General features: G+C 41.5%; 2 protein-coding genes across 3 annotated transcripts; one reads left to right on the top strand and one right to left on the bottom strand.

The window, feature by feature from the left end:
• Positions 1 to 154: 154 nt before the first annotated feature.
• On the top strand, positions 155 to 6171 carry ydjc (YdjC chitooligosaccharide deacetylase homolog). 2 transcript variants are annotated; one of them, XM_029135217.3, is made up of 6 exons: positions 155 to 314; positions 946 to 1121; positions 1476 to 1635; positions 2381 to 2480; positions 2651 to 2828; positions 4749 to 6171. In XM_029135217.3, exons 2-6 carry the CDS (start codon positions 958 to 960, stop codon positions 5077 to 5079), a joined length of 933 nt encoding a protein of 310 aa, XP_028991050.1. In that variant the 5' UTR covers positions 155 to 314; positions 946 to 957; the 3' UTR covers positions 5080 to 6171. The 2 variants fall into 2 exon arrangements, with proteins under 2 accessions (XP_028991050.1, XP_028991051.1); XM_029135218.3 differs by lacking the exon at positions 155 to 314 and adding an exon at positions 343 to 483.
• An 867-nt stretch (positions 6172 to 7038) lies between these two features.
• LOC114846116 (ubiquitin-conjugating enzyme E2 L3) lies at positions 7039 to 11514 on the bottom strand. The gene is made up of 4 exons (XM_029134898.3): positions 11376 to 11514; positions 9231 to 9326; positions 8969 to 9155; positions 7039 to 8603 (listed from the first exon to the last, which is right to left on the bottom strand). Exons 1-4 carry the CDS (start codon positions 11451 to 11453, stop codon positions 8449 to 8451), a joined length of 516 nt encoding a protein of 171 aa, XP_028990731.1. The 5' UTR covers positions 11454 to 11514; the 3' UTR covers positions 7039 to 8448.
• Between the last annotated feature and the right edge of the window lie 3129 nt (positions 11515 to 14643).

Here is a 14643-nt window from a genome sequence, read left to right as displayed (position 1 = left end):
TTAGTTAGTTAGTTAGCTAGTTAGCTAGTTAGCTAGTTAGTTAGTTAGATTTAAGTGAGGGAGGGATTGCGCTAGGGGCGGTAATGCAACATTAAGATTGCCATCCGCCGTCAAACAACATAGAAGAAGAACAAGGACGCGACGCCTGCTCCTGTAGAGGGTGCTGTGTTCCGGTAACGCCCACTTCTTCTTCGTGGAGTTTCACACGGCTTCCAACCTTAACGCCAACTTCATACGTTTTGATGATCGGAAGTCCTACTTAGTTCCACTGCGTGGCTTTCGATATAAATGGGCAAACTAGTGTAAGACAATGGGTAAGGCATGGTTTGGTGTATTTCAACAAAAAACAGAGTTATTAGTGTGAACCGCGGCGGAGCAGTCTATGAAACGGTGTCGAGTGTCGCTGAAAAGCAGCGCAAACTGAACCGGGTGGACGAGCTTAACGTTAGCTGTCGCTACGTCTTCACTCACTGGAATGACGCGGTACGAGTAGACTCGTAGTTTTATGGTGGTTAGTTGAGAAATTGTTTCCTGCTTTGCGTAAAACGCAGTAAACGGTTATTAGTTCCAGCGAAGCGCAGACGACAGCAGTTATCTTCGTTTAGCGCGTCAGTCCGAACACTCACCACCCGGACCGAACCGGACTGGAACTGGTTCCCTTCTTCCATTTTCTCACGCGTGCTTTAGTTTTCTAACCAAAAGCCCCAGAGCAGCTGTTTGATTACAGGTGTTGACGTGACACGCAGTGGTCTGTTAGTTCTTTAACGGGGCTCCTGAGGTGTCACGCGGTGATGGGCAACGTCAGGAGGAGGACGACAGATGATTAATGATGATGATGATTGATGCGATGCTTGTTTGTAGAGGGAAACAAACAAGTGATTATGACCTCATCAGTAGTCAGCCACCGCCTGCTTACATGACGAGTCTTCTGTGTGTCTTCCTCAGAGACCAGCGAAAATGCCACAGCCCAGACTGATGCTGGTGGTGACAGGAGATGATTTTGGCTATTGTCCCAGGAGGAACCAGGGCATTGTGGACTGCTTCCTAGCGGGAGGGATTTCCAATGTGTCACTGCTGGTTAACGGCTATGCTGCCAAAGAGGCAGCAGATCTGGCTAAAAGGTAGCGTAGGTGCCAGTAACACGTCATACCTAACAATGAGCTCTGTGCTTAGTTGGTATAATTTCCCATATGCAAAAAAGACATTTTGTCACACTGAGATTACCTTCCAGGGTAGTTTAAGTTGATATTAAACAGCCACTGTAACTGGGACTGCTCAAGGAACCAGTGGTTTGTACAGTATCAGTGTCCACCACCGATGTGTTAAATCACTTGTAGAGACAAGTGATTTAACAAGTGAAACAATTAATGTCAAATTAGCAATATTCTCTTGTATTTGGAGATTGTGCCTTTAATTTTTTGTCAGACAGTTTTAGCCAAGATCACAAAACGATTACGTTGATCTTCTCGTGGCAGACACAGCATCCCCATCGGCCTCCATGCCAACCTGTCGGAGGGCGCTCCAGTGTGTCAGAACCGCCTACAGGTCTCTACACTGACCAACCAGCGTGGATTCTTCCATGGGAAGATGGGTTTCCGTAAGGCTCTGGAGAGAGGCCAGCTCAGCATGAAACAGGTGCAAGGATTTAAGTATCCACTGTGGCTCAGTTGCTTGTGGATCCACCTTAGACCTCTTTCCCAGTCTTCTACTTTAGTGCATTTAGATTAAAAGTTCAAATAAAATTGAAACAATGAGTTGGTTATGTGTCACGGTTGGGTCGTACGTTGGTTTTTGTCTTGAGATCAGGTTCAGCCACTTTACCTCTGACTTGAGTGGAGAAATTCTTCCTTATCCATGCAGGAAGCATTTTCCTGAGTATTAGAAGTGATGCTTTAAAGCAGACAAAGTTGAGTGCCCAGTCTTTTTGCTGTTCTGTAGGAACCAGACATTATTTGTTGGCACACAGCCTTGGAAGACAAGTTGTAGGTCTGCATGAGGGTGTTTTCGTTTGGTTCATAAATGTGCAGAGGAGGAGTATCAGAGGCTGGTATTAAAGTTTTTTTTTACTGCCTTTATTACTATACACTGGTTTGTACTAATGAACTACTAGCCTCATTAGGAAAACTGCAGAGTAGAAATGTAAAACTTTTACTGCACCAGCAATTTTGCATAGACACTCAGACGGGCCTCTGGTTATCAGGGCACAGAAAGACCACATTACCATGTTGGTTAATTATCAAACTGCTTTTTACTGTATACCCGATGATCATTTTTTAATTCAAGAGGAAAATACCCCACTTAATACACAGCCACTTAGACAAGAAGCCCAGTTTCACCATCACAATAATGTCCTTGTGTGGATTTCTTTTGTTTTTCCCAGGTGGAGCTGGAGTTGAGGATGCAGGTGAAGCTGTTCAGGGAGCTTACGGGACATCTCCCCTGCCACATGGATGGACACCAGCATGTCCATGTTCTGCCAGGTAATGCACTGCGGGCCATACATTAAAATCATGCTAAGGCTGTTGATTTGTAAGTACAAAGTAAGAACAAAGTCCACAAAAGTCCGTGTGGAGACTGATAAGGAGCATCTGTGGGAGGCCTTGTCTAGTGGAACCAGTTGGACAGCTGTGTGGCCTGTGTGTTTTTACAGAGGTGCGAGAGGTGTTTGCTCAGGTCCTGTCAGATTTCAGGATTCCATTCACTCGTGTTCCGGTGGAGCCAGGTTTACACAGCTGCACGTGGCTGCCAGCACACCTCCAGAGGTTCTACCTGCAGGTGGAGAAGGACGCTCAAGACTCCATCCCTGTCTTCTCTCGTCATGGAATCAGGTGTGACTGGAACAATTGAATCATTTTTTTTTTTACTTTTTCCAGTTTGAACCATTTCATTTTTATATTGATGTTTTTTTTTGTATTTTCTCTTATTGTAACTATTGTCAATTAACCAACCAAATAGTTGCTTATCGTTACTAACACACATCATGTTCAAGCTTTCATTCACATATAGTCAGATTGTGGCACACATCTGAATCTCATTAGAGTGGATCAGATTAAGCCTCTATTAATCCCTAGAGAGAAAACTAGTTACTGCTAGACACAATAATGAATGTGGCAGCTAAATATAGGACCAGTATAATATACAGTAGTATATATAGTAATAGTATATGGTATAAAACCAATATGTAAAAGGCACTAACTAAGTAGTGAGTGTAAAGAAGTGCTAAGGCTCCATCTTCTTTGACAGTGGCCCCAGAGAAAGCTCTGCCTTTTTCTAAGGGTCTGGTTTGTGTTATTTGTCTAAAGACTGAAGATCTAACCTTTGTTAAACATACTGTATTATAACGTATGTCAGTAAAGGTGTTGAGTCATGGAATCTGGACATCTTTTGCTACTCATCTAAGTAACTTTCAGTTTGTGAAAGTGTTTTCCATTTTGGTTTCACTTTACGAATGGAGGCATTAGGTGGAGAGGGAAGGGAGCAGAATGAGTGGACTGACTCCTCCTGTCAACACTGCAGGGTCATTGAGCCTTCTCCTCTTTAGTGGCCTTTTGTGGACAGATGGAAATGCAGCATGATAAACTGAAGATATGTTGGGTCTAAGACCTCCACTTCTGTTGAAGGAGAGGAGGTTTACTTGCACATGTACTGTCAAACCACCTGTGTTCTCTGTCTATAGTGTTTGCAAATAGTTTTCCTGAAATTAGTGATTTTACCATCTGGATCGGAGGCGTTACGCATCCTGTGCTGCTTTGTTTCTCTAATGAATAGCTGTTTGCACCACATTGCTCCTCCTCTTCTGCGTCTTGTCTTTTAGGTGAACTAGTTTTTGACTGGAACAAGGCAACACATTAATCACCAGAATCAGCTTCAAACCTGAGTAAATCTGTTTGTCCTGGACCTGGATCACATAGTTCATGTACAGAGGTGACATCTGAGGGTTTCACATTGTGTCCAACTTCTACATGTTAGAAATTCAGGAGAAAGGCTGGATGAGACCTGGCTAAAGATCAAGATCCAGGAGGTTCAGGGTTTCATAGAAACATAAACAGTCCAAAGCAGCATTAGGTTCACTAGGGATGTTCTCCAAAGTTCTCCAAACTGTGCAGTCATCAGAGGAAATGACGGCAGACTAGAAGGAGAAATATACAATATACAGAAGAACGAGAACAAGGCCCAGGGTCCAATATCTCTATCTCTAAGACAAAGATTACTCGTTAGAAGAGAGCTATGTCCAGACTTTGGACAGAGAAGATTGTGGTTTGAGAGTAAGGTCAGAAGCTTTTCAGTCTAGATGTCTGTGACTAAACTTCCAGATGTGATGTACTATCAGGTACAATTTCAGTTTTGTGTGAATCACAAGGTGCTGGTTAGAAACAAAGTTCAATTGCCACTGGACAGCACAAGTGGGAAAACATGGCCTGGATAAATGAGAAGCCATAAGTTGAACATTAATATAAAAAGAAAGAAAAACATAAATCTAGCAAATATGCATTTTCACATCCAGTCACACACCAGGTCACATAATTACCATGACACCATGAGACGTCGGAGGACTTGCTGTCTGTAGGATGCTCTTTATGGGTCAGTGCTTCAAGTCAGATAATAGACTGATGTTCTAGATTCCTGCTGGTCTGTGGCTCCTCCTCCTCCTGTGGAGCTTCACGGCTGACGCCATCCTCACATTACTGCTTATATGTTGTCTGTGGCTCTCAAACATTAATCAAGGTTAACCTTTCCCATGTGCACAGGTGGCCAGATGTGTATTTGGGCCTGACCACCATGGGCCAGAACATGTCCATCCACAACCTGGAAAGGGCCGTGGGTCAGGCCTTGGCTGCAGGACCCTCAGGCACCACTAACAGCAGCGCGTCGGGCTCCAGCCAGCCTGTGGTCAAAGCAGAGCTCATGGTCCACCCAGGTTACCCCAGTCACCCACAGGAGGGCGGCTGTGGAGAAGGACCCGATGACTTCTCGCAGTCAGCTGAGAGACAACATGAACTGAGTGTGCTCAGAGACCCGTCCCTGCTAGACCTTTACAGCCAGGAGAGAGTGCAGCTCTGTGCCTTCAAAGACCTCTGACCCACACGTGTTGCTCTACAGAGAGCGAGCGTGTTTTTAATTCGACTTCTGTTAAACCTCAAGTTATTCCAGCCTATAATAGTGTGTGACGTGGCTCCCTGTTAAATGCCTTTAATGACAGTACAATGTAAAGCTATTTAATGTTTTAGGTTCATTTTATGCCATTTTCCACAAGCCCAAAGCAGTCACGAGTTACAGTTCTTCTGAAGGAAACAGAGAAGTCTGTCTAGAGCAGAGATTACTCAGGAACATGTTGACTGTGTGACAGACAGAAGGATGTGAGCTGTCTGCTGCCAAACGTTAGGAGGAGTCGGTAAAGAGGACGTAAGTGCTTGTTGAAGCAGGTTTTGTTTTGCACGTACTGTAAGCCATACCCGGTGCTGCTGCCAGTACACATCCAGTCACATCTGATGGTGTTGCACTACTCACATGCTGGCCATTGCACATATTTATCACCAAGTAGGTTTTTCTGATGTAACTTTGTTCATCATTGTGTACTGCACATGTTAACGTTTTACCAGATGTCCTTTTTGTTCTCATGTCAAGATCCAGAATCAACTGGAAACTCATGATGACTCGATGTTGACCGAGCACCATGTACCAGATCTCTGCTGCATTTGTTGGGTAAAACATTAAACTACATATAAACTAGTGTCTAAATCAATGCCACATGGTAGAACACATGTGGTACATAGTCATACGTTTTAGCCGAGGAATATGATGAAGTACACATTGAGGCCCAGTCAGGTTTTTTCATTTCCATTATCTGATCTTGCATTATTCCCACACAGTGACCTGCGGTCAGGTGGTTTCCACCATGGATAAACACAATGTGCATTGGAGCACAATTTTCAGTGATCTTGGTTCTGTGTAGCACAATTGTAGCATCAAACATCTATTCACAGGTGTGTGTCCCATAACAATTTAAAACTCACCTGTAACAGCAACGTATATATAAAATATATTTTGTCTGCGGATTTGATGTTTTTGTATTAGGTCCCTGTTGACTGTTTTATATGAATTGTATTTGAATTCAGAGATTTTAAATGAAGGGCTTACAGCAGTGTAAGCTAATAAAAGATGTCCAACTAATGTTGGAGGTTTCCTTGTGTCAGATATTTGACAGTACTTGAATCACAATTGCCATTGTTTCCTAAAACAATCTAAAAATGTAGGTTAACTGTCGGCAAGTAAGTTCATATAGGCATCATCATTGCTAAGAATAATTCTTCATCAAAAAAAGGTTCAACACTGAAGCTTTTGATTTCTCCTGAAGCTGAAACTGTCGAAACTGCACACTACATGTGCATGTGAAGCTGCAGCTCTCAGAGATTTATGTGCAAGGGAAATTCCCAGAGAATTACTGGAAATGTCATGTTTTAATGAGCCGTATTATAAAACAATTGTTAATGTATTTTAGGTCCATTGTGGTGTCATATAAAAGGTAAAATTCTATAAACCACATTGTTAAAATACTTTAAAACCTAAACTGTCTAATCAGCTTTTTGTAAAAAATGAAACTCTGCTGTGATACAAAATATTGACCAATTTTAATACAATTCCATATTTTTTGTTTTTATCATTTTTTAAAAATTGCATCATTTTAGTACATAAACAACAAACCGATATGAGTAAGTGTGAACTAAAATCACTTACTGATCAAAACTCATTACGATAAAAGTCCTTAGCCCATAAAATTTCTCATCTTGTCATTTGTGGCAAGTCCGTCATATTCACTAAAAATACCAGACATGGAGTGTTTGAGACAAATATCTGTGCGTTAAATAGGAATCTAAAAGAATATGAATACAGACTTACAGACTGCATTTCACCATGCTGTATTTGACACTGGAGAACATGAAAAAAGAATAATATTAAAGCGATTCCTTTGAGTTCACCTCAAGCTTACGATTGTAAACCTACTTCTGAACAAGAGAACAGGAATTTGACACCCAGACGGACAGTGAGGCCAAATTGTTAGCCATCTTTATTATGAAACAATATTGGGACCAGGTCAAACTGCTGTTACATGGTGGATTTCATTTTGGCCATTGCAGTCTTTTCCGTGTCCTGAGACATCCCCAGACAGCCAGCCCTCTTCCAGCTGCCTTCAAGATGCTTGTTTCTAGGACCGCCTTCAGAAGTGTTGAGCTCTATTCCAGCTAAGTGCATCCTTCTCCAGGACCCACAGCCCCACCCCACCTCGCCTGACGACCCCCTGAAGTTTCCTTCGGCTAAGCAGCCGACAGTCACATTTGCCACTGGAACATATCACAACGAGGTAAAAGCTCTGTTTCTAAGTGATGAGTGATAAAGGACACGTGCGTGAATATGTTTTAAAATAACATGTTCTTTCCACATTCCTGTCAATTTTATACGCCATGTGCCAATCAAAACAATTTCAGCAAATTATTAAAACATTAATGGAAAAAGAAAATCACAGTAGCCATTTGTAATGCATAAAAACTGCTTAACAGCTTGGTCTGATAGTGCAACTGATGTGTAACGCCAAAAAAAACATCAAATACATTTAAGAAAATTGATGTGTTTTTTTTTTTCAAATTTATCATTTTATTTTTGCATTCAATAATCTTCCATGGCCCTTTTAGCAATAACTATTCCACTGGTGTGGCCTGTCGTTTCTACTCGTTAGGATGGTGATGTTAGGGAGGACGTTCTGCAGAGCACAATGCCAGTCTAGAAGCAGAGGAGGGGGAGTGTAAAACAACATGTTGGGGCCCCCAGGACCTACCTACAGCTTCTCCTATTCATGTTTGGGTTTTCCTAACCCTAAAAGATTATTGATGATGGGGAAAGGAGAAAGAGGAAAAATTATCACCACTTCCTGTTCTGCAAAAGATAAAATACTCAAGACTTTGATCTATTTAACACATCAGCTGTTTAAAGGAAAAAGTCAACAGAAAACAATTTACTCCGAGTGTTTCCATCTAACTCTTCGTTAGAAGATCATATTCCCTCATTTTTCCCCCACACTTTAAGAAAATCAGTTTGAGAAAAGAGTAAAAAGTTAGCTATGGTTTGGATGTTTGTTGGGAGGAGAAGGAAGAGGAAGCTGTCTGATCCACAGAGAGTCCTGGAGGGAAGGGGAGGCTACCACTGCCTGGCTTCAGCTGGGCAGCTCCTGGTCAGTGGGGGCTAGGGGGGCAGGCTGGAGGAGGACAGTGATTGAGTGGGTGAGTGAGTAAGTGAATGACAGAGCAAGGAATGAAGGTGGTGAGTTGTGGGTGGGCTTGAGGGGGCAGCAGAGAAGCAAGAGGGAAGATTCTTCTGTATTTGGTCAGGCAGGTGAGATGGGTGGGGGTGGGGGGAGGAGACAGAGAGAGAGAGGGCTACGCGGGCGTCAGGTGATCAGTCCATTGGCCGCTTCTCGCCATGTTTCTTTGTAAACTCTTCAGCGTTCTTCAAGAATTTTTTACGGTCCTTTGAGTATTCCTCTGCTAGGTCTGCCCTCAGGGGGTGCTCGGGCTGGGGGTCATTCACCAGTGCAATAAGAGACTGAATAACTGCAGGTACACACAAACAAAAGAACAGATGAGCAAGGCTCCTGACTGAGACTGTACCATTTGGAAAACAGACTTTAAGCAGCTGTACAGTAGGTTAACAGTGTCTAAAGCAATCAGTCAAACACTGCAACCTCTCAGCCTGGAGCAGTGCAAGCAGGAACATGCACAAGGACAATACTTGAGGGTTGTTAAGACTTAAAGTACAGACACTCCGGTCTTCACAATAAAGCAAATACACTTTCTATGTCTAGTTACTGATGCAACGTTGTTTAAATATTGCCTTTTCATTTGGGGCCTATACAATACAAGGATCCCCACGGTTTAAATATCCTGTTATCTGCCGTGACTCTATCCCTCACACATACCTTGGTCGGTTTTGGTGGCAGGCTTCCAGTTCTCTGCACTGATCACAGGCAAGCACACCTGGCCCTTTTCATCAATGTTGGGATGATAGATCTTTGTTTTGAATGTGATCTTAGGAGGTTTGAAGGGGTATTCAGTGGGAAAAATGATTTCGATCCTGAATGCACCTTTGTCATAAGGAGGGTTGTCCTGAAAGCAAGCAGAGCAGGGAGTAAAGACAAGAATGAGACAGTGAACAGAGCCAAACAAGGAACGGCTACTTACAGGAACAATGAGCCCTTGCCATGACAATAGGTTTGATTCCTCGACTTGAATGTTTCTGAAGTTTTTCATTCCAGATGTGCGAATTTCTTCAAGCTCCTGGGAGTACAGACAGACGACACCAGTTACAGAAATGACAAATGTATGCATCCTAAGCTAGAGGCAGAAACGTATTTAGGAATCAACGTAAAGAAGTGTTTTAAATGCCAGAAAGAAATGGATTGCCTTGTTACAAATGCCTTCTGAAAGAAAACAAATTATTATCAATCATTATTATAACAGCATGCCAAACCAGAATTTCCTAACTGGGTTAAACCCTGACTGACCAGAAATTAAACCCATCACTCAGATGAGTGTCAAACCCCAACCCAAAGACAATCAACACTAGTGTACATGTAACCATCTTTCCAAATCGGCTTTAAACAGGTCTGAATGTGCATGCTAAAAAAAAGCATGTGTCAAACTTGGCAATAAACAATAAAGAGGTTTCTCCCTTGTAGTTTCGGCCACGGACAGAAATGCTTTTAAAGCACGTTTGAGTCAAGTTCTGTTGCAGGCACATACATTTACAGTAAACAGGTTACAAAATGTGTGCAAATTTTTTCTCCAACTACCTGCATAACCGGATTCACCCAAGCAACCTTCAGTGTCGTAAGACTCTAGGCTATAACCTCAGATCACTTGTGCTACTTCATTTTTACCTCCATTCATTTCACTTTATTTTGTCAAAAACACTGGCAGAATTTTCTTCAGCCTTAGTGAATGTTACAGGTCGGTCAAACATACAAACAAAGGGTGTTAAAGGAGATCGTGTTATACTGATGTTATACAGGGGGAAACATTTATCACTGTGCATTCAAGAAACTAGACCCCAGTAATTTGTTTGGGTGATAATTAAACATTTAGATTATACTGTTAAATCAAATTAAATCAATTTTATATAGCACAAGATAGATGAAAAGCCAAGCACAATCAGCACCTGCCCAACATTTCATTAACTACTTGTAGGGTTATTACTAGTATTAAATACAATTTACTAGAAGTAAATTAAAAATATCATGGAAAAAGATTCTTGAGCAGAATCCTACACGAGGGAATGTCTTATCTTATCTTACCTTACAAGACAATATGACTGTTACTGTTACTGTTCTGAAAATCCCAACCTGGGATTAAATATTTTAAGGATTAATGTATTTCATTATTGTTGTTCACTACATCTTGTGGTTCCATTTTACTTTTTCGTTACACGTCATCAAATGATTATAAACTTGTAATTGAATCATCGGGCCGTTTGTAGAGCTGGACCTTTCTAGTTGCACTTTCACATTGAAGCTTCCTCATTCTTTGAGTGGCAACTTGTGTAGTGGAACGTAAAACAGTGTAGAACCTGCGGAGCTCCGCGTTGAATATATGAGCCAGCTACGCTATTTGCTAGTAAGAAAAGATTAAAACTATTTGGGATTCGGATAGCGGACACAAACTGGCGTTAACGTTAATGACATGCACGCATATGTTAACACAAACCCTGCACAACGTGCCATGACCACTTTTCCCAACGACACAAAATGTTTACGTGTATGGCTCACACGTAACCGTGCTAAATGCGTTTCCTCCTGGCCGTTGTCTAATGACGGACTGTGTAACCTGGCGAACAGTCTGAAGTATAAACGACGCGCAAGGCTAGCTAGCGTTAGCCCCAACGCAGCTAAAATGTAAAGCTAACACGTTAGCATTAGCTGGTTAGCAAACGCGTTGTTATGCCATGAAATTTCGCTGACGGTCTGATGTAGGCCAACATTAAAGCTAGACTCAAGTAAGCTGGTCAAACTACACAAACCTATCTGAAAGTCAGTGTTGTCTAATAAACAAAAGATCGCTTCAAATGTCGTCTTAGGAAGGCTGAGTTTAGACTTTCTGGCCTAAGTTGCCGGCGCTTTGCTACCTAAGGCTAACGTTAATATTTGGCTGGGTAGGTGGAGAGAAGTGACCTCTTAATATTATTAAGTAAGCATCTAAAACGGAACCTAACTGCGGCTTAACACAACAACATTATCTTAACTTTAAGCAACGAACAAATGAGTCCAATAGCCGCCAATGCGTCTATATACATTAACAATAATACAAAAATAATAGCATCCGAAGATTTACCTTGGCCAGCCTCCTGCTCGCCGCCATCTTGAAACTACTGTGTGTTCCCTGCATGCACCGCGCGGCGATTATGGGCATGGACTGATACGAGGGTGGTTTTGACTGTTAACATGACCTGTGCAAAATCGGAGAGACCTCGGGTTTTCTGTCCCTGAGAGGTTAAAGACGTCAGAGTGCAGGTTGAATGCTACATACATCAAAGGTCGTGGGAATATTGAAACACAGTTTAACGCAGTTACTTACAACTACCACAAGCTGAACGGGCTCCTGGACATGGCTCAGCCTTGTTCTTCTTCACTCACATTTCAAATTTATTAAGTTTTAAAGATGCTAAAATAAAAACATATTTTAAACGGACTAAGTATTTATACATTAGCCCTATGTTCAATGGTCTAGTGGTTAATATTGCCACCTCACAGCATGAAGGACCGGGGCTCAGTACTACTGACTTCTCCCAGAGTCTAAAAACATGCAGTCAGGTAGTGCTGACACTAAATTGTGTGTGCGTGGTTGTGTGCATATGATAGAGTGGTAACCTGTCCAGACTGTGCCCTGCCTCCCTGCCTACTGCAAGCCTTACAAGAGTCAGCAGTTCAGATGATGGCTGGATCAATGCACACAGATGTTAAGCTGCCGGCCAGATGTTTGGGAAAAGCATTATAGCGTCACTAATGAGGTTGCATATGTTACAAAAAATTAACAATTTACACAAAGAATGCCATTTGGACAATATTCAAATGAACAAGAGCCAAAATAATAACAAGATATCAAGTCACTATTAGCTTTCTTCAGTTGGAGAAATTTGACACAATGAAAAATGTTTTCATGTTAAAGCAATCAATTAAAGCTGTTCTTCTGTACTGACTGACTGGTTGACTGACTGATTCGTTCATTCATTGATGTTTTAAATTTATTTCACATATATTTCTAAGCCAAGTAAACAATTGTTTTAAAGTAGTTGATCTATTGAGGTGATCAAAAGTTGGTCATTGAATTTAAAAGACACCAACTTTGTGAAATTACAGTATTGTTACTTTATTTATATATATTATTTATAATCAACCCTGGGCTTTCACTATTACATAAAAGAGGAACAAAACCAGCACAGCATTGCATTCCTAAATAAATATATCCGTGTGTATGGACATATTCAGCCAGTCTTTGCTGATCTGACCAGCTGATGTTGTTTTGATATGAAGTCACATAAACACATGATGTCAGCTTTCTATTGTCTATGGATTTTTCAAATGAGCGTTGGTGAATGTTTACATCAAAGTATCTGCAGTTACATATTTGGATGGCATCAGTTACTCACATTTCATCCCTTCCTTCACATAGGTATGCAGTTGAGAATGCTAATAAATATGTCCTCAGTGCTACAGCCTACAGCAGTATACACTTGTCAACACTCATAATTGCTATGGACTGAGCTATGGTGGATCCTAAATTTCAGTCTCCACCCTGATGCCATCATACACGACTGCAAGACATTCCGTAACTGCAAAAGACAGGTGACAACGTTTTGTTAGTTACTGAGAGCTGGAGCCATAACCAAAACCCAAGCCATCTCATTCCAAGTCACACAAAGGTCTGGAACAGGACTATGGTCCCGCAACTGGATTACAACTAGTGATTTTGCTCCATACTAGCTAAGAAAAACTTCAGAAAGTTCAGAAACCAGCAGTTTTATTGCAGGTACAATTAAAATTGTTTGCTGAATAAATCTTTTATAGCCTCTATGAGTTGAGTCTCTTTCATGCAGTATCAATGATCAATTTATGGTTTTTATGCAGGCCACCTCATAGTAAGCATTCATTTAATTGATCATCATGCACGCTACAGACCTTATTAATAATAATGAGTGTTAGAGTTGTCTAGTGTAGTATTGCAGTTCTGTTGTTATGTTTACTTATGGACAGTATTATTTTTTCTTAAGAGTACTTTAAATGATTAAACGTTTTCTATTTGAGTTTTCTGCTTGAGTTTTGAAGGGACAGAAACAAGTCAATGAAAGAGAGGATAAGAACAAGGTCATGAAGGGATTAAGTTATTATATATACTATCACACACATCTTCTCAATGGACTGAAAAAGCATCCTTCTAAACTTACTAAGCTAAGATATAGAATTATTCACAACAAAACATCTTTCACTCATGTCAGGTCAGTGGTAGGGAGCCATTGTAACCCATAACAATCTACTGCTTCCACAATGCTCTCCACATAAAAATAGCCTAAAAAAGTGCTTTTTGTTCTAATGGCTTCACTTTGAGAGAGAGCCCTGTAAAACAATTCCTGTGAAAAAAAACATTGTTTAATGAATCAAATCTTGAAACTTGTTTTATTATATCCCTGCTTCTCAGAAATCTTTATAGAAATATGATTACTGTCCCAGAGGGACTAGAAGAAAAAATGACACTGTGATGAACAGCCCTGTTTTCAGAACATGCAATTCACATGACAAGATGAAAAACACGTAAAAATCACAGGCGTTCAAAGATCCTTTCCTCTATCGTCTACTCCCGAGACCGGGAAGCAGAGGGACGGAGAGAGGAAGAGCATCGGCCGACGGCCTGTACAGGTCCGGTAGTGATAGACTCACTTCCGCTAAATACTGGCTACAATGGCGTCTGCTGAGTCATGAGGTGAGAGGGTTGATAGTATGGAGACTACTGAAGGAGGAAGGAACAGGAATGTAGGGGGGTGGGAGACAGTGTACACTTAAACAGAAGGAGGACAGTTGTGGTAGTGAGGAGAGTGATGGAAATGGAAAAGAGGGGGCAGGTTTGAATGTACAGTAGTAGTGAGGTTCGAGAGAGATACGTGTGTACGGTAACTCGACCCAATGACTCTGACTAAAGTCATTGGGGAACAGCTGGGTGAAGTTAAGTCTGCACACGTTTTGAATGATGGGAACTTGATTGAGTTCACAATGAACTTTGGGGTAGTGAGTACACTGATAATGATAGGAGGGTGGTAGAAGTACTACTCCATGAACTTTGTTTGCTTAAATAATGGTAGCAAGACTAGGGTGGATGTGTGCACCAACAGGGAGTCTGTGCTGGACTTGACTCTGGTGTCAAGTCAGCTGTCTATAAGTCTATTATAAGTCTACTATTGATAGTAATCATAGTAATCACTAGGGTGGGTAGGACTGGGTGTGAGTGGAAGGTTACTTAATTGGATCTTTGGATGGCAGAAGTATTTAGATGAAGGTGGGTCAGGAGCTGTCGGGAGAAATTGAGGTGGAGAACGGCACTCCTCAGTGTA

This window comes from Betta splendens, chromosome 19 (assembly GCF_900634795.4).
Source record: "Betta splendens chromosome 19, fBetSpl5.4, whole genome shotgun sequence".
NCBI classification, from domain to species: domain Eukaryota; kingdom Metazoa; phylum Chordata; class Actinopteri; order Anabantiformes; family Osphronemidae; genus Betta; species Betta splendens.
Note: the sequence above shows the minus strand (reverse complement) of the source record. Positions and strands in the feature narration are given on the sequence as shown.

What these genes read in the sequence shown, in the direction of transcription:
- ydjc (XM_029135217.3), top strand. Translation starts at nt 958, where the DNA reads ATGCCACAGCCCAGACTGATGCTGGTGGTGACAGGAGATGATTTTGGC. An exon ending in GCCAGCTCAGCATGAAACAG is followed by an intron (nt 1,636 to 2,380) that starts GTGCAAGGATTT and finishes TGTTTTTCCCAG; the next exon opens with GTGGAGCTGGAGTTGAGGAT. An exon ending in TTCTCTCGTCATGGAATCAG is followed by an intron (nt 2,829 to 4,748) that starts GTGTGACTGGAA and finishes CCATGTGCACAG; the next exon opens with GTGGCCAGATGTGTATTTGG.
- LOC114846116 (XM_029134898.3), bottom strand. Translation starts at nt 11,453, where the DNA reads ATGCCCATAATCGCCGCGCGGTGCATGCAGGGAACACACAGTAGTTTC. An exon ending in CGAGCAGGAGGCTGGCCAAG is followed by an intron (nt 9,327 to 11,375) that starts GTAAATCTTCGG and finishes CTGTACTCCCAG; the next exon opens with GAGCTTGAAGAAATTCGCAC. An exon ending in TGCCACCAAAACCGACCAAG is followed by an intron (nt 8,604 to 8,968) that starts GTATGTGTGAGG and finishes GTGTACCTGCAG; the next exon opens with TTATTCAGTCTCTTATTGCA.